Here is an 18,365-nt window from a genome sequence, read left to right as displayed (position 1 = left end):
ACTATTTCCAAGCATGGCCTAGTCTTGCTCCCAGTGCCATCTGCAAGTGGCACTCCACTGCTTAGGCCCAGTGCTCAGTGCCTTGCAGTATCCCACCCCAACAGGACATTGGAAAGCTTTCTGTGATTATTAAACCTAATATTCAGCAGGTGAGTGTTGAAGAAAGTGTCCAGTGCCAGTCTTTTCTCCATGCCAGCAGAATTGCTTTCCCAATCCTCACACATTTGGAAACCTCACCTGGCAGAGGTGTGACTTAGACCAAGCTGATACTGCACAAGACGATTTTTCAAGCTCTGGGAAAATAGGAATATAAGAACTACTGCAGGAAACCCTTGTGGCTGATGCACACAAATTTCTGATTTCACTTGGATTTTACCTGCTTGCTCAGATCCTGTGCTAAGCAGGACTGCTTGCTTTGGCACGGGTAGGGGAGGGGCCCTGCTCCAGGACTGGGCCTCCTATTTAAAAGAATAATAAAAACCAGCATTCACTAGTAACAATACACCTGTTCAGAAATGTGGGTGATTTTGCATTGCTGTCAGGCCTCAAACCCTGAGGAAACAGCTCATGCCAGGGCCAGCAGCACCAGCGTGCCAATGGGGCCGAATTTCCACTAGAGGGTTGTAGTGCTGTAAGGAAGCAGACGTGGTTACTGTGGCATAAATATTGCAATGCATTCCAGGCCTTTGTCAGCAGATCAAAAGCAACCTGCCATACCCCGGCTTCCAGCAGGCTCTGCAGTCTCTGATGTGCACAGCCGGCAAGCTGGGAGAGGGCTGGTGCCTGAGCAGCCTCCTTCCCTGCCTTCCCTGAACAGCCTCAGCACCTACAGCATGGCTAGAGACATAAATACATAGATAGATAGATAGATAGATAGATAGATAGATAGATAATAGAGAGAGAGATGGTAAGCAAACGCCCTGTGCCTATGCATTTGCACTGATGGACAGAATGTTTGTGCATCTGGGATTCTGATGCACGAACAGCCACGAGGTGTGGCAGTGGCACACCGTGACAGTGAGTCAGGCACCACTGGTGAAGCAAAGCCCACAGCCTGGCAACACAGCGAGTGGGACAACTAGCAGCCTCAGCACAATGAGAGAATCACGGCATCATTCAGGTTGGAGAAGTCTCAGAAGGTCTTTGAGTCCAACTGTTATCTCAGGACTGTCAAGCCCAACACTAAACCTTGTCCCTCAATGCCACATCTCCACAGCTTTTAAATACCTCCAAGGATGGTGACTCCATCGCTTCCCTCAGCAGTCTGTTCCAATGCCTGACCACCCTCTCAGTAAAGAAATTTCACCAAATATCCAATCTAAATCTCCTCTGGTGGAACTTGGGGCTATTGCCTCTTGTCCTATTGCTTGGCTGTTTGGGAGACCTTTTGGGTAGCTGTAGAGAGCAATAAGATCTCCAATGCCACATCAGTGCTGACTACATGGGGTTGATCATTTCCCTGGTCCTGCTGGCCACACTGCTGCTGATCAGAAGAATTGGGAAGCATAAGCTCTTCGCATACAGCTGTGGCTCCAGGTCAGGAGCTGCCATGCTGTGCATTGCACCAAACACGTGTGCAGGTCCCTGGAGTTTTCAAGCCAGCCTTAAGCAGGAGCTATCAGAGGGGTCTGCCACTTCTGCCACCAACCACATCCCCAAGTCCAGTGCAGCTCAGTAGGTCCTTGCAGGTTCTTGTATATGTGACCCCAGCATGCATGTTTACAGTGGTGTTTGTATTTTTGCATGTTTATCTGTAGAATCATAAAATCTTAGACTGGTTTGGGATGGAAAGGACCTTTAAAGGTCATCTAGTCCAAACCCTTTGCAAAGAGCCTGTGTGTGCAGCTTTCTGAGTAGATGGTGTGCTAAGTGCTGACAACTGTACCAACAAGATCAGGGTAGTTTTGATGCTGAAAACAAAACCTGGAGCTGTGTAAGACTGTGAGAAAAGCCCAAATACCATTGACGTTGCCTTCCTTTCACAGAAAGAGTGGGAAGGCAAATGCAACCACAAAGCCTGCCTGTAATATGGAAAACACACCATGATATTCACCAAGAATTTACATAGTGATCAATTTATGTTGCCCCTGTTTGTCTGATACTGTCACTATTTCCATTTACAAATAGATGGAAAATGGATTTTGCCTACATTTTAATCTCTTTCATTATCAGAAAGGTTTTGAGGAAGCAAGTAGGAGATGTTCTTGTGAAATAAAACATTGCAGCAAAAGATGGGCTTTGGTTCCTCTGAAAGATGACCTGATCATACCTAAGTACAACTATGTAAAAACCAACCATCCAGTTGACAGAGAGTCACAGAATATCTTGAGTAGGAAGGGACCCACAAGGACCATCAAGTCTGATGGAGAGGCCACAGAGTGCTATGATAGCTTCTCTAACCCAAAATAGACACTTGAATATTCTTCCCTTTATAGCTGGCTGGTGGAGAGTCACTTCTCATGCTAACAGGGGAAAGTAGGACTTCAAGTGAGCTGTTTCTTGATATAGAGGACAAAAAAGCCCCAGGGGAGACTCAGCCATCTGAGGAGACCTGCAAGGTGGACACACAGAGTTGGAGAGTCACCTCCCACAAATGATGGTTTCCATTAACAAGTCCCAGACCTCAGGGACACCAAACAGGCTGGAGAGCAGGGACTGGTGCTGGTGAATCTTCTCCGGCTCTGAACAGGCTAAAGGTGGTGGCAGCATGAGCCCTTGCTGATCCCAGCAATGCAGAAGAGCTCTGTAGCTCCAGACCCATGGGGTTATCCCTCTCCTCCTGGGGTGCTGCCATCCCTTGAGGGGTTGACACTATGGGGCAGAAGGGTAGTGGGTCTCCAGCATGGATAGGCAGCTGGCATCAGCTATGAAGAGAGCTATGGCAGAATAGCATGATGTGAGGAGTATTTGGAATGTGTCATGAGAAGGATGGGAGGAAACGAACATGAGTGCCCTGCCTGGGAATAAGGTGTCTCAGCAGCCATAGGTTGGAAGTCTAGATTAAATAGTTTTAATTACCTGTTCTAACCAGTGAGAACATTTATAATCATCATGCGATAAATGTGTCTGTTACTAATCTTTCGCATCTAAGATTCCTGTATAACACAAAAAAAAAAAAGAAAAAAAAAAAAAGAAAAGAAAAAAAAGAAAAGATGCCGAGGAGATCAACCATGCACAAGCACCTTTGTCCCATGAGACAGCACCAAAACCCTCCAGCCTGGTGTAGTACCAAGGCAGATGGCTTTCTGCACCTTCTTTTGTGAGCAGCTCTGCTAACTCTCTTCTCACATAGTGAGGAGTCTCATTCCCTCCCGAAGAAGTCATAAAATACAGCTTTATCCACCCTGCATGCAGCAATCAGACAGGCTTAAGAGCTTAAGCACTCGGAGGGTAGCAATGTTTAAAAAGATTGCACAGACCTGTTTGCCTGCCTCGGTCTGCACCACTAATCTCTCTCTCTCAACGTGGACCTGTGGAGCACATGGTCACAGCTGGAGCAGAGCACTGACCGTGTTCATAGAGGGGGACTTGTTCAGCTTGGTCCTCTCGGGGCGATCAGCAGCTCGCACAAAGAGCCCAGTGCTCCTGCCCTGGCTCCACTCTCCAGCCGGATGCTGAGCCATGGAGCGCTGGGATCGCGCACCAGGCAAAGAAGACAGCAGCAGACACATTTCATTGCTTTAGACTGTTTTATTAAACAAAGCAAATCAAAACAAACCCAACCCCACCGGCGATACACCAGCTCCTCATTTACACACCACTCCTTTTCCCAGTTCTGGGAGAACAAAGAGGCTGAAGCGTAAATGAGATCAGCATGGTGAGTGTTACGCACATGAATATTTATTTATCAAGGAAGACCAGAAAGGATCCAATTTGCCGCCCTCCTGCACCAGCAAGAGCTTGGTCATCAACAAGTCAGAGGGAAAGGGTAGGTGAAGAGGCTGGTCCATGCCTTTGTGTGGGCAGGGCCATGGGGAATGCTGGTGAAAGGCTGCTCTTGCATCTGAGGGTGACTGGGGGAGCCACCAGACAGGAACGACGCTGGGAGGATCCTGGGGTTTGGGACAAAAGCTAAGCACGACACAGTTATGAAGCAAGCATACAATGTCCCTTCCAGTCATGCACGCAGCTTGCAAGATGCCCTTTAGGGAAAAAAATTCTAAAGAATTACCTGAAAAGTTGTTACCATTCCTTGGGTGTGCCAAGTGCTCATGATAAATCTTTTTGCCGAAGAAAAAAAGCAAGGCTAAATCAAACTACAGAGCTTGTCAAGCGTGAGATTTACAGAAATCTCACTGGGTTATGGGTTCATTTCTTAAACAGTTGAATTATAGCAGCTTTTGGGCATCAATATAGGAAGCGTGCTGACCCCCTCAGTGCTGTGGGGAGTTAGGGTATGAGCAGCAATGGAGAGATCGCGCTGGTTATCGTCTTAATGTGTATTTCAAAGTCACTTCCGAAAAAGAAGACAAGATAGTAGTTGAGTATTCCAGCCACAGACATGAGGAACAGGAACAAAATGATGCGCTTTCCAAACAGGTAACCAGGAGTGCTGAAGAGACAGAAATGGAGGAAAGCAATTTGTTATTGTGCATCATCTCACATGAGAACCCTCAGACTTCGGACTCTATTGTTGAGACCACCTGAAAGATCTCAGGGGCTGAGAGAGTGGGGAAAAATTCCTTTTCTGTCTTTCATTCCCAGGCAGTTGAGAGGACTTAAATGTAATTTCCAGGATCCATTTGGATCTGGATTTGGCCTTCTGTTTTCAGTGTAGGCTGCTGATTACAAAAGTGTCTGTTTGGAGGTACTTGAATGTGCTCTTATCCATTACAGGCTGTGGGACAACTCTGTTTCCACATGTGTGTAATTTGCTTTATTAATATAAATAAAATATAAATATTAATATGAAAAGGCAATTTTGTGCAAATAGTGGCACCAACATGCAAACCTGTGTTTCCAGAGAATCCTGTGAGCAGGATTCATTGACCCCAGTGCTGCTGCACATCCAACATCTCCCACAGCAACCCTCATTCATCCAAAAGAGAGGGGCTTTCCTGCACTACCCAATGCCAGCAGCTCTTGCAGGCAGCACCAGAAGCCAGTGGCTCTGCCTGTGGAAGTGCAGCATCCAGCTGTGCTGCTATCACATTCTGGATTTTTTAAAGAGGCTCTGCAAGTCCTTACCTCTGAGTTCTCTCCCCGAGGTAGCCCACAAAGTACTTCTGCCTCACAAACAGGTACATCAGGCCAGCAAAGGCAGCAGGAGCTGGGCAAAGGACAAAACAAGGCATTAACAACACCAGCCCAGCTCTCACTGTACACACTGTCCCCATCTGCTGCCTGGGCTGGAATGGAAACGGGAATCTGCAGTCTTGGGTGATAGGACAAGCACTGGAACTGGGATAGAGACTCTGCATGGGAAACAGCACTTGCCTTGCCTTCACACCAGCTTTTCTGAAAACTTTGTGGGTGTAATCCTGCACACAGCTGTGCTCACTGCAGAGCACACACTCACCACCATCCTTCCAGTACCTAAAGGCAGCCTACAAGAAAGCTAGAGAGGGACTTTTCACAAGGACATGAACTCACAGGAAAAGGGGAAATGGCTTTAACCTGAAAGAAAGCAGGTTTAGATTATATAAAAGGAAAAAGTTCTTCACTGTGAGAGTGATGAGACACTGGCACAGGTTTCCCAGAGAAGTTGTGGATGCCCCATCCCTGGAAGTGTTCAAGGCCAGGCTGGAAGGAGCTTTGAACTACCTGGTCTAGTGGAAGGTGACCCTGCCCCTGGCAAGGGACCTGTAAAAAGATGATCATTGAGATCTTTTCCAACCCTAACCATTCTATGATTTTGTGAAACCCAGTGTGGGCTGCACCAGGCTCAGGAAAGAGAGCCCCAACTCAGGCACTGTTCTCACCGGAAATAGAAGGCCATTGGTAGATGTACTTCACTAGGAGCAGGTGGAGGATACATTATGGTCCAATGCTAACTTTTGAGCATTAAAAAAGGAGCTTTCTCCCATAATTCTAGCATTTCCCACCCCCCTTCTTCTCCTGGTTAAGAAACTCAGGTTTTTTTCCAGAAAGAATACACATGTACCCCAGGTAAGCACTCATCTCCATTTTATATAAACTGACATTGCATTGGAGGGGATAACAATTAGAAATGCAGGTCAACAGTCCCACGTGGGCCTCAGCACAGGGGAGAGGTGGCAGGTCTGGCAATTTAATAAATTGAGCTCATTTTCTGTCCCTAGATGGAATAATGTGGCAATAGTCCAGCAACCAAGTACTAAACTTTCCACCCAAAACAAAGGGAACTCATCCATAATGGGAAATGTCCCTGGTCTGGACTGCCTTGAATTAGGTCTGGGAACACATCTGTTGACATAAGCCAGGCCATGCCACGAGTGTGCTGCTACTCCAGCAGCATGCTCAGCTCCAGGACAGGGGGGTAAGAGAGGCTCTCCTGCTGCAGGAGGCTTGATCCCTGAAAGTGTAACTTCCACAGTGCTCACCATCCTCTGCTGAATGTGGTGTCAGGCTGAAGGAGGAAAAGCAAACAAACAAACAAACAGAGTGTTACCTTGGCTGCAGAGAAGGCCAGCACACCAAAGCACAGCGAGGAATGTAGGGTATGCATGTCCACAGTTCTGGCTGGAATGGAATTTATAGGAGAAAAATCAGAGCACAAGCAAATAGAAGAAAATCAGTATGTTTCACCAGAAGAGACTGATGGCAGGTGAATTTGGGCTGCACTAGGGCCCTTGAGAGCAGGCTGTTACCACAGAGCAGTGGGAGGCCCCTGACTGCCAAGGGCTGGGCTCCTCACCCAGGTCTGCTTCCCTGTTTTCTCACTCAGATAATGGATGCCTTTGTGCTGCCTGATGAGGAAAACAAACCATCCTGCGCCTGCCTGGCACCTGTGCAAGCCACTTTCTCCCTATCCTGTTTGATCATGATAGATGCTGTGAACTTTACTGGCTTGAAGTCCTTTTAACTGAGCCATATTAATAAAGCTATTGGATGAAACCAGCAAATGTAGAATTGAATCACAACTAAGAGTGTCTCACAGAGTTAACACGTGTCTTTGCAGGGGAACAGGAATGGTGTCCAGCTGCCTCCTTCAGCTGTGAATGCTTTCTGAGGGGGAGAAGTGAAGAAGTTGAGAGTGATTCCATGTGGCAAAGGAGCGGAGAAGTGGAGAGCTGTGTGCCAAGGGAGGTGCCAGAGACCAAGGGATTTGTGTCAGCTCTGCCACCTACCTGCTCCTCAGCAGGCTGATGTCTCTGCTTGCCCTTTCCTTTTGAGCCCTTGACACCCTGGCTGTGTCAGGGAAGAGTGAACTGGTTCCCAAATGAAGGGACACAATACTTGTGATGGCTGCAAAATCTATATACATGCATGGTGGCAACAAGGGTGCTGGATTCAGCCAGCAAATATATCCAAAAACCTCATGTCTGAACATTGAGCTCAGCTAGGGATTAAGTACAAAGCCCTCATCTGAGGCAATCTGGAATCCACCCCTGGCCCCCAAAAGGGTTTGGATTTAATTTTAATGCAGAGCATGATGAACCCCACTCTGCCCACACCAACTCCTCAGTTCTTGTCTACTCACTTGGCAGTGTAGACACGGTCGAAGGAGGAGGATCCCTGCCGCTGCAACACCTTCCCATTGCAGTGTCTGCTTTCATGCTCCACTTTGTTTGCAAAAAAAGCTGTTAAAAAACCACAGAGTATTCAGTCTGAGATGTCACCTGAAGATATTGCAGAAGCTGGGCATTGTGGGCTCAGCTCTGTTCCCATGGACAGATGGCCGGAGAAGACACAGGTGCATGAGGGTGCAGGATGTGGCCAGTGTGCTTGCTCTGTCACCCAGATTTAACCAAACACTCCATGCATCCCTACATGTCTGTATGTGACAGGTAACAGGCTCTAACCTCCAATCCCTCCCTCATCCCAGCTTTGCACTTTGGGCAGTCTCTGCATCTCTGCTGCAGAAGCACTGCCCTGACCTGGCCCTTTGAGCTCCCAGTGGGAAAAGAGCTTTCCAGTCAGAGCTGCCAACCCCAAATCTTGCCCTCCAACAGAGTAGGGAGACAAGGGAGTCTATTCTCTTTTAGTGAAACCCATTTGCCAAACCAAGGACATCCTGCAGGGCTGGTCCTTTTCCCAGAAAGGCCCAAAGGAAGCCAGGTCTTAATGGCTGATTTCTGTGTATCCTCCTTTTAAGCAACAGAGTTGTGTCAGAATGTTTGCTGCTGCAAAAATGCAGCACCTCAAGATAATGCATCATGCTCTTGACAAACACGTTTTATCTGATGACACTAAACCAGAGACCATCAATCATATGTCTAAGTACACCAGAGAGAGCTCTGGCAGGCTACAAGCTGCAAGCTTTCTGCTGTCATGCGCCCCATCTCAAGTGTTTCCAAATCACTCTATGGCTTGGAATATTAACCTAATATATACACATGAAAGATAACCCATCAAGAAATACATTATTATAGCAATAAAAATTTAGCTAGATAAGCTGCAGGATTTCATCCCTGCAATCTGAAGAGTTGCCTCTTTTTTCCCCCTTCATCAATGCTGTAAATAGGTCCTTTGTACTTCCACTGTCTTTAACAAAAATGACTGGGTTTTTCAGTTCCCAGTATTGTGGGATCCCCTAGGTACATACAGCCCTTCTGCAGAAAAACCCACAGTGCTTTAAGCCAGCACCCCTACTCTGAGCCAGGCTGCAGATCCTCCCACAGCCACTAGCACAGCGCACTGGCTCCTGGGGGACCCAGACCAGACATCATCCGGTGGCACAGAGTTGTCAACAGCTCCATCTGCACACCAGCACCGCCTCTGGCAAGAGGTTACCCTGCCTACAGCCACTAAGAGGACCTAATTGAAGAGGACAGAGTTGATCCGTACTTTTTTTGTCCAGTGCTGAGCTGCAGCAATGGACTTCCTGCTGGCCTGGGACCCCATGGACTCACTGGTAGCACACCTTCTCACTTTCTTTTATCATGCTTGAAAATCTCTAGAAAATACCACATACTTGGCTTTCTTTTTTCTGAGAAAGCCAAGTAAGCTATTTATCTCCCTCTCCACTGCTGCAGGTCCTGCCACTTCCCAAATATCAGCTTGCTGCTGCAGAGAAGTTCCACTATGCTGGGAGGCAAGAGGGTGCTTTCACAAGCCATCATGAGGGAAGTGAGCAGAGCAAGGCTGGAGTGGAGAGGTTTAATTCACCTCAGTTGTTGCTGGAAATAATTCCCTGAGGCTCCAAGGTTCCACAGACTGCCCACAGGCTGAACAGTGGCAGTCCCACTCTGATCCAGGTAATGTGCAAAAGTTCAGTATAAGCCTGGTTGTTTCACAAGTCCATGCAAACAGAAACTGGGAGCTGATGATCCCATATAGCCAGTGCTTGCAAACATGCCCCTTATTTCTCTCCACTTTGCTTTCTCTGTCCTGATCTGCTCATCAATGACCCCTAATTTGCCCCGAAAGATGCTGGATTGCAACATATCTCCGGTAAAATAGCAAAACTTTAGGCTGCGTGCGTCACTCAGTGGTATGCGGCCACCTGAGTCATTCTGTAGGATGTAAAGATTACATCATTAACAAAATGACAGTAAATGGACACCAGACTGGGGCAGCACCACAGCCCACCTCCATCTTCAGGAACAGCAGAATTCAAACTGTTTTCTAGTCCTGCACCCTGTGCAGAGAAGTATTTAATCACAAATTTTCGTGGTACTGACTTCATGTGCTCAGAGACAGTCAAGCAGAGGCCCAAGTGCTTTGCTGAATGACAGCCACAGCAAGAGTTCAACATTCCTGATACCCCTTGACAAACATTTCTGTTGCTTTCATAATTGCAATGTGAAGCATAATTCACTGCAAGACTGCATATCAGGTCTGGTCTTTCTAGAAAGAAAGCTTGGGAAGAGGAAACCAGATGACGCAAAGCTTGAAATCCTGGTTTAGGGCTGTCTGCCTCACGTGCTTGGCAGACTCTGCCAAGCATCCTACTTCCCCTTTTTAGCAGTTGGGTCCATAATCTCACAGACAGATAAAAGCACATGGATGGAAGCCTGACATGTCCGAGTGAGAAAAAAACAAGAGAAAAAACACCTGTATATAAAGTCATATGATTACATAGCAAGAAATGTATATTTGACACATTTTCTTAATTACGGTATGTGCTCTGGTCTTAATGTGCCATATTCTGGTGATGTCACACATTGTTCATTTTCCAGAGAATAACATTGGGTTAAATGATGTGGCATTTAATGCCTATGTTGAAACTAAAGCAGTCTGCATCTACTGTTTTTTTTTTGCTCCTTGGCAGCTAGGATCCCACTACTTCCCCCTCTCTGCAGCAGCCCAAGAATAGAATAATAGTTCATTTCCTAGGACTTTGTGTTCAGTGGGAATCTCCTATTTGTAATAAGAAGCCTTCACTACAGATTTCTGGAATTTTCACCAGCCGCCCAGCCCACTGCTGAGTCTCCTTGAACCTGGGCAAACATAGTGCAGCTGAGGCAAAAGTCAATCCTTTCTTTAAATTCTGGGCAGAATTTCCTGCTAAAAAAAGTATTTGTAAGAGAGGACGAAGAAGTTAAAATCAAATTTGCACAGGAGAGATACTTGTTTTATTTAAAAAACCTTGAAGAATATACAAGGGACTATGCAAGGTCTGAATAAGAGCTGGAGAAGGAAACTTCACCGTCTCAGGAAATGTACAGTGTTCTTGGGACCACAGTTAATTGAGATTAGTTATACTGCAGGACTTGGAGATGCAGGAAAGCAGGAGAGCTGCCTGCCCACAAATAGCCCACACAGACTCCTCCAATTCGGTTCCCTTCACCCAGCTCCCCTTGCCATCCCCAGGGACTCCATCCCTGCCCATGGCAGCATGGCTCCAGTTTGAATGCAGTTCTGCCTGACCATAGCAGGGACCTAGGTCAGAAAAGGAGGTCTTAGTAATCAAATCAAAATGCATATTGCCACAGGGTATCCCAGCATATTAGTCCTTACATTAGCTGAAAACTCACCCCAGAATGTCAGAGAGTAAGATGTGACTGTCAGGATACTGCCACAATGTCATACAAAATTCCATGCCTAGAAGGCCATTTCTAAAGCCAAAGCCATGCCTAAGCATGCATGCACTTATAACTAAATATTATCAATCCAAAGATCAGCTCAGCATATATCATCCTGAACTTTTCTCAGCTCCCTTAAAAAAAAGTTCGTTTTTGTCTTACCGTTCTGGACGACACTGATCAGGGTGACGATGACAAGCAGGACAATGCTTCCCAGGGTCTCCTGGTCCATTTCGTGAGAGGGCTCTCGGGGTGGATGGTGCAGCCTCCGTGGCAGCTCAGTGGTACGAGCACAGAACGAGGAAGTGAAGGTCTTATCTTGAATCATGAAACACTTCCTATGGTTTCACAGGAGAGTGGCAGCACCCTCTGCTCTGGTGCCTGTCAGACCAACAACCGCAGGCTCACTCACTCACTTGTACAGATGAAGCCCAGGGAAAATAGAGATTACACGTCTGTGATCTAAGATGATACATAATGTGGAAAGATACCTATTGCCCTTCCTACACACAAGCAAAACCTGGATGCCTAAAGCATGTCTGAGCATTTGACTGGCTGTGTGGAACAGCAGAAGGCTGGAAGAAACCAGTCAGGCTACCACGGCATTGATAGCAAGTGCCCGGACACTCCACAAGCAGCTGGGAGGAGAAATAATGTGGACAAGTCTCAGCAATGGTGCTGCTCTCATGCAGATGCTCTCCCTGGTCACATCTCCATCAGTCTCACCAGTGAGGAGATCCCAGGCCTGCACATCACAAGCCAGAGCTCCTGAATCCCCTGGCATTATGGAATGGGCAGTACAGCAGTGCTGTGAGCATTGCTGCTGAGCACAGAAATATGTCTTTTGTTACCAGGCATGGATCCTGCATCCTGCCCCCTACGAATAACTCTGAGGAAGACAGTGACAGCTACAAGTATTCAGTGTTTTACAGCTTCAGACTTCACAGTTGTGCCCCAGTTTTAGTGCTTGAAGCCCAGTATACCTGAGTACAATTGCTGCAGCATGTTCACAGCCCAGATCCAACCCCTCGATGAAGCTGGCACAGAAGCACAGGCTGCAGTGCTGGACAGAGGAGTGGGCTGACCTTGGCTGAACATCAGGCGCCCACCCAAGCCACTCTATATCTTCCCTCGTCAGCTGGACAGGGAAGAGAAAATGCAACAAAAGGCTAAGGGGTTGAGATAAGGGCAGGGAGAGATCACTCACCAGTTACTGTCACAGGCAAATCAGACCTCCCTCTGGGTGGGACACAGCCAGGCAGGAATTCCAGCAGGAGCCAACATGCATAACCTATCTTTTTCAATGGGGACACATTTACTTACAATGGTGTTTTTACCCAGTCTCTCTATCATGCAAATTTTTATCATCCATAGTCTTACATATGGAAAACACTCATATGCTTTGGGTATAAACAAATACACAGAAATGAACTGGCAGAGGTAGGCGATTAAAACTGTGAGCTGTGATGTAGTTATCAGCATAGGAAAAGGCTGTCTTTCTGGGATGCCTCCCCTAGAGTCCACACAGATACAGCTGTGTGAAAAGCAAGGCCATAAAGAATATCAAGGTTTAGATTCGGCCTGTGATTTTTTTCTTCAGATCTTTAACTTTTGCCAGATTTGCTTTAGGAAATACCCAAATCCAAGAACAAAAAGAGAATGAGAACAGATCTTTGAGAACGCTTTTATTCAGGCTGAAGCTCTCTTTTTCCCCAGAATACGATCTTTTCTTACTTGAACAGCAATGTTTATGTTTTGTGGTTTATGGAGCACAGGATTGTAGCTGGTATTAAGAGAGGGTATTTAATGTTAAGCATCTACTAGTGCTCTGAGAAGAAGAACCCATCACCTAAAAGCCATGATGGAATGAAGTCAAAAGAAGAATATTGCCTAAGCAGAGATCAGTGTTATGACTGTAAAGAGAGGAGCTGTGCATGGGCATGGGCAAGCAGGGGGAGCTGCTGACAGGAGAGGGCAAAGGGGACAGCACAGATTCTCAGGGCATCTGTGGTAGGAGGATTCCCACTCATCCTCCTGCAGCAAGCATTCTCCTTCTGCTACCTGTTTTGTGCTGGTGCAAACCTAGCAGGCAGCCTGCAGCTTGCTTTTGATTTACAAGTGGCAGTACAAGCACATGAGCCTGCTCCACCTTGCCAAGAAAACACACACACTTCCCTGCTATCAAAGGCTTCCCAGAGATGACTTCTACTCAGCAGACCTCTTGTATAAAAGAGGGTAGGAACCAGGCTGCTGAGGTGTGAAGTTGCCATAATGCAAAAAACCCCACAAGACACCAGGAGTTTGTGCCAGCAGGCTTTCCAGCTGGCTGACCCAAGCTCCCATCCCTGTGCGCTGGCCACATCGTGAGAGATGAGCTGCTGATGCCTTTGCTTTCTCCTTGTCCTGCTCTTTGTTTTGTAGCTCTTTGCTTTGCTGCTGCTTGGTGCCTCTCAGCACAGACTCATCCCCACTTTGCTCTTCTGCTCTGCCCTTCTGATTTCCCCCTGTCCCCTGGAACTGCTTTGGCATTTTGGCACTTGACATCGCCAGAGCTTTTCTGGAAACCCAGCCTGTTCCCTCCTCTCACCCAGGTTTGCTCCAAAGCCATCCCACATGTATGTGTGGAGGAAAGCAGGGTTTCACACTCCTCCCTGCAGTAAAAAAAAAACCCCATGACATCAACTCCAGGGCTTGTTAAAATAATTTCTTGGTGTGCAAGGAGAAAAAAGCTTTGCCAGCAAGAACCACTTTGGTATGGCTGCCTTAAGAAAGGAACTGCAGGGTTTTGTTTTGTTTGGTTTTTGTTGTTTGTTTTGTTTTTTAAGTCAGCATCACTCTGAGGGCTCTGCTTGAGGAAAAACAAGGAAATCAAGGTGGTATGTGAGACATTGAAGAATAATTCCCTTTACCATGGCAAGGCAACACTGTTGTGTAGCCAGACTGAGCAGAAACCTCTTGTGGGAAGGAATATTACTTTCCATACCCCTTGGCACTGTAATAGCTGAAGGGTAGGAGATTCTGGCAATATTTTTGCAATTTGGGGAATTGCCTTGGCAAGGGAGAGCTAAAATTACTCTGCAGCAGCTTTTTCCATATCTACACACTAAATTGTTCCCTCTCCCTGAGACCTAAACACACACAGGATCAGTGTCTGGATAAGACAAAGTTAGTACCACTGGAAAATCCCATTCACCTGGGAGAAACAGCAGTGCAAAACACCTCCATCATATCTCACTTGGCTGTTTGAAATAAGGGATTCTCCCGAGTAGACAAAAAAAACCCGAAAAGGGGGTATGATGGGAGGGATACACACCTTGGGGAACTGTGCCTGCACCTTCTGTAACCTCCAGCTGTGGTCAGACTTCTCCAGGCACAGGCAATTCACCATTTCAGCAGCTGCTGTCAGATCCCAGCCCTTTTGCTTGCTGCATGGCTCTTTGACATCCACATCATCCTGTCCAAGGAAGATAACCTTGACACAGTGAGCCATGAAGCTCACAAAAATGTGCAAAGCCAGCAAGCTTTTCCAGTTGCACTGTGAGGCTTCCTGCACATTAATCTCCTCCCCTGGAATCTTGAACAGCCAGTCAAAATAATCCCTTTGTAGAATTGCTTTCATGGTGAAGAGGAAAGGAGTGGGAACGCAGATCTATAAATACATTTGAGGATGTTCATCTCTCCTCTCATGCACTCTGATCAGAGCTCAGGAGAAAGGACTCCAATGAAAGTGTGCCTCATGATAAAATAAAGGCTGCTCGTGTGAAGTTCTCACACATGAAAGCCAGGTGACACCCAGCTGTCATGCTTTGTCACAAATGCAAGGGGACACAAGCCACCTGAACTGTCTGGTTAATACGAGCAGTGTGCTCTGCAAAGGGAAAGCACCGTAGACCCATCAGCTGTACAGCACAGGCACACGTGTGGGTGACTCCCTGCCTGCCTCAGCATCCCATCCTCGCTGAACCTGACAAAACCCCAGCAGAGAGCATGAACAGAGCTGGAACTGTGAAGTGCAGCACAAAGAAAAGGGCAATGCTGCAGGTTTTAAAATGCTGCCTTCATTCTGCACAGCCAAGAGAATGAGCCGACAGAGCACCGCCTCAAAAACCCCTCCTTCTCCACATTTCACAGGCTTCCTCCTTTCACTCACTGTTTTCATATTCCTTTGGCACAAATTCAGCTCAAAACAGAGCTGGAAGACAGAAGCAGTAGTCCCTTCAGGTCCCTTGGCACAGCCTCCCCCTCCTCACCCTCCTCGTCCCATTGTCACAGTTCAACCCCAGCCACAACTTAGCCCCACACAGCCACTCGCTCACTCCCCACCAGTGAGATGGGGGAGAGGATCAGGAGGATAAAAGTGAGGAAAGGGTTAGGAAATTCCACACATGCAGGCAAATAAAAACAATAAATGCATTCACCGCTTCCCACAGGCAGGCAAGTGTTCAGCCATTTCCAGGAAAGCCAGGTTCCATCACACATAATGGTTACTGTGGGAGACAATGCCATCACTCCAAATGTTCTCTCCTCTCTCGTTCTTCCACCAGCTTTATATGCTGAGCATGGTGCCATATGTTATGGGGTAATGCTTGGATCTGCTGGGGTCAGATGTGCCCGCTCTGTCCCCTCTCAGCTCACTGGTAGGGTGATGTGAGACGCAGAAAAGGCCTAGACTTTGCATAAGTCCTGCTCAGCAGTGACAAAAACAACCCTTTGTGATCAGCAGTGCTTCCAGCACCAGTCCAAACCAGAGCTACATGCCAGAAGCTAGGAAGAAAATTAACTCTACCCAGAGTATTTCAGATCTGGCCTCACCAGAGCTGAGCAAAGAAGCAGAATCACTTTTCTTGACATGCTGGCAATGCTTTGTCTAATGTGACCCAGGGTACCACTCACCTTCTTGACCACAAAGGCCCACCACTGGCTGATGTTCAACCTGCTGTCCACCAGGACAACCAAATTCCTTTCTGCCAGGTTGAATTCTAGATGGTACCATGGTGGGTTTTTTTGTCTACAGCTGCAGGACTTTGCACTTCTCCTTGCTGAACTTCATGAGGTACCCATCAGCCCATTTCTCCAACCTGTCAAGGTCCCTCTGGATAGCAGCATCACCTTCTGCTCTGTCTGCCACTCCTGTGGATCTGGTGCTGTCTGCAAACTTGCTGAGGCTAAACTGTGGCACATCATCCAGATCAATAATGGAATGTTGTGCAATATTGATCCCTGATGGCATCCAACTACATCATGCCACCACACTCTGGACAACATTTTGGCCACTTTTCAGTCCACCTCACTGTCCACTTATCGAACCCACACATCAACAGCTTCTCTGCAAGGATCTCATGGGAGGCAGTGTCAAAGGCCTCACTCAAGTCCAGGCAGACAATACCCCTGCCCTCCTCTCCTCTACCAGGCCAATCACTTCACCATGGTTTACCAAACTGTCTAACACGACTTCTCCTTGTTTGAGCCATACTGACCAACTGCTGGCACTTCCACTGTCTTTGATGGGCCTGAGGATGGTTTCCAGGATGAGCTCATCCATCACCTTCCCAGGCACTGAGGTGAAGCTGACCCCAGTCAGTAGTTCCCCCAGTCATCCTTCCTGCCCTTCTGGAAGGTGGGGGTGATGTTGCTTTATTCCCATCCTTGGGCACTTCCCCTCATTGCCATGACTGATCAAAGCTGATGGAAACTGCAATGGATCTATCATCTGTCTCAGCACCTGTGGGTGTATCCCACCAGGGCCAATGGAGTTATGCACATGCAGGTTGCTTAAGTATTCCCAGACTTGGCCCTCATCCATCTAGGGTATATCTTCCTTGCTGATTTGTTTTTTGTAACTCATGTTTGCTGCCATTATCACCTTATCACTTTTTAGGGGGCTGCAATTTGATTAATAATTAGTTTCAATTCATTTTATAGACTGTTTAAAACTGAGGTGAGGCTGCCTGGGCAGCAGATTCACAGGTCTTTCTCTCTACTCTGCTTTGAGAAGACTCTCATCCTGTCTCATTTCTGTTCCTGCTTTCCATTAGGTCTTGCAAATAATTATCAGAGGACTATGAATCAAAAGTCACTGTGGAGTTAATTTTGTCTTCTGTTCTTCAAGTTGTGAAATATGCATATTTTATGATTGGCTTTTAGCAAATATTAAAATGAATATTATACGTGTTGTGTAAGAAAGTTATGCTGTATTAATTTTTTTAAGTAGTGTGTTAAATATAGTTTTAACATAATGTTTAACATAAAGTTTTAACATAATAACATAATGTTAAAATAGAAACTATGCTATGTAAGATACTTTTATTTAAAGGAAAGGACTCACAGCGAGATAGCAGCCACAGTACACCTAAATCTTTCAGAGAAAACAAATTTATTGCCCTCTTATCAAGTTCTTCCCACCTCGCTCAGCCCTGAAGATGCCATTAGGATTAAGAGGAAGAAGCTGACACTGACCAGACAGAATCCTTTGTTTGAATGGAATTTAATGTGTCATGTATGGGGTGTATGAACATGCAAAAGTGTCATGTATGGGGTGTATGAACATACAAAAGGCTGTTGCTTTTAAGGGTTAATCCTCTATTACCAGGTGTCCTTTTTCAGGCTTATGCTGCCCAGAAAAGGTACCCGGACATCCATAACTCTTTGTTTTTATTGTCTCATATTGCCCTAATCCAAATTGTCCAAATTATTATTACTCTAATTATATTGTTATTTTTATAACCATTTTATTATTATTAAACTTTAAAAATTTTAAAAACAAGCGATTGGCGTTTTTCACAAAGTCTGTGGTCACAACCACTCCTTTTGGCACTGTAATTATCAGAAGGAAAGATGCTGGATCCTTTGACCACCTTAATAACAGAGCAATGCTAATTTTTGCCTTCCTCATCCCTGACACATAGTGTCAGAGCTTCCTCTTGCAAGCTGAGCTGTCTCGGAGAGCAGCCTTCAGGCTCCCGTTGGCAACCGTCCCACCAAGACGCAGAACTTCAACCACTACATTTTTCTGCTTGTCCACTCTTCGCCAGTCCCCCAGGAAAACAAAGGGAAAAGGCCACGGAGAAAACAAAAAAGGGAAGAAAAGGAAGAGCCGTTTTTCAGATTAAAAAATCACTCGGGCCCCATAGAGGGTGATTAAAGCCCAGCCCAGGCCGCCCCCGAAGGAGCTGGAACGGGAAGGACACAAAAAAGCGCAGAGCCCGCCCCGGTCGCCGCGGGACCCAGGCGTGGCTCGGCGGCCCTGCCTCACAGCGC

At 46.8% G+C, this 18,365-nt stretch overlaps 1 protein-coding gene across 1 annotated transcript; it reads right to left on the bottom strand.

Moving 5' to 3' along the window:
• Window positions 1–3,729: 3,729 nt before the first annotated feature.
• Window positions 3,730–11,369, bottom strand: ALOX5AP (arachidonate 5-lipoxygenase activating protein). The gene is made up of 5 exons (XM_054271982.1): window positions 11,271–11,369; window positions 7,622–7,721; window positions 6,590–6,660; window positions 5,188–5,269; window positions 3,730–4,552 (listed from the first exon to the last, which is right to left on the bottom strand). The coding sequence occupies exons 1-5, from the start codon at window positions 11,338–11,340 to the stop codon at window positions 4,390–4,392; spliced, it is 486 nt and encodes a 161-aa protein (XP_054127957.1). The 5' UTR covers window positions 11,341–11,369; the 3' UTR covers window positions 3,730–4,389.
• Window positions 11,370–18,365: the final 6,996 nt, after the last annotated feature.

This window comes from Melozone crissalis, unplaced genomic scaffold, assembly GCF_028551555.1.
Source record: "Melozone crissalis strain CALT ecotype California unplaced genomic scaffold, PUWL_Pcris_2 ptg000013l_1, whole genome shotgun sequence".
NCBI lineage: Eukaryota > Metazoa > Chordata > Aves > Passeriformes > Passerellidae > Melozone > Melozone crissalis.
Note: the sequence above shows the minus strand (reverse complement) of the source record. Positions and strands in the feature narration are given on the sequence as shown.

Excerpts from the sequence above, each read along its gene's own strand:
- ALOX5AP (XM_054271982.1), bottom strand. The coding sequence starts at position 11,340 with ATGGACCAGGAGACCCTGGGAAGCATTGTCCTGCTTGTCATCGTCACC. Across the intron at positions 6,661-7,621 it reads GACCGTGTCTACACTGCCAA|CCAGAACTGTGGACATGCAT; the intron begins GTGAGTAGACAA and ends ATTCCATTCCAG. Across the intron at positions 4,553-5,187 it reads CTCGGGGAGAGAACTCAGAG|CACTCCTGGTTACCTGTTTG; the intron begins GTAAGGACTTGC and ends CTGTCTCTTCAG.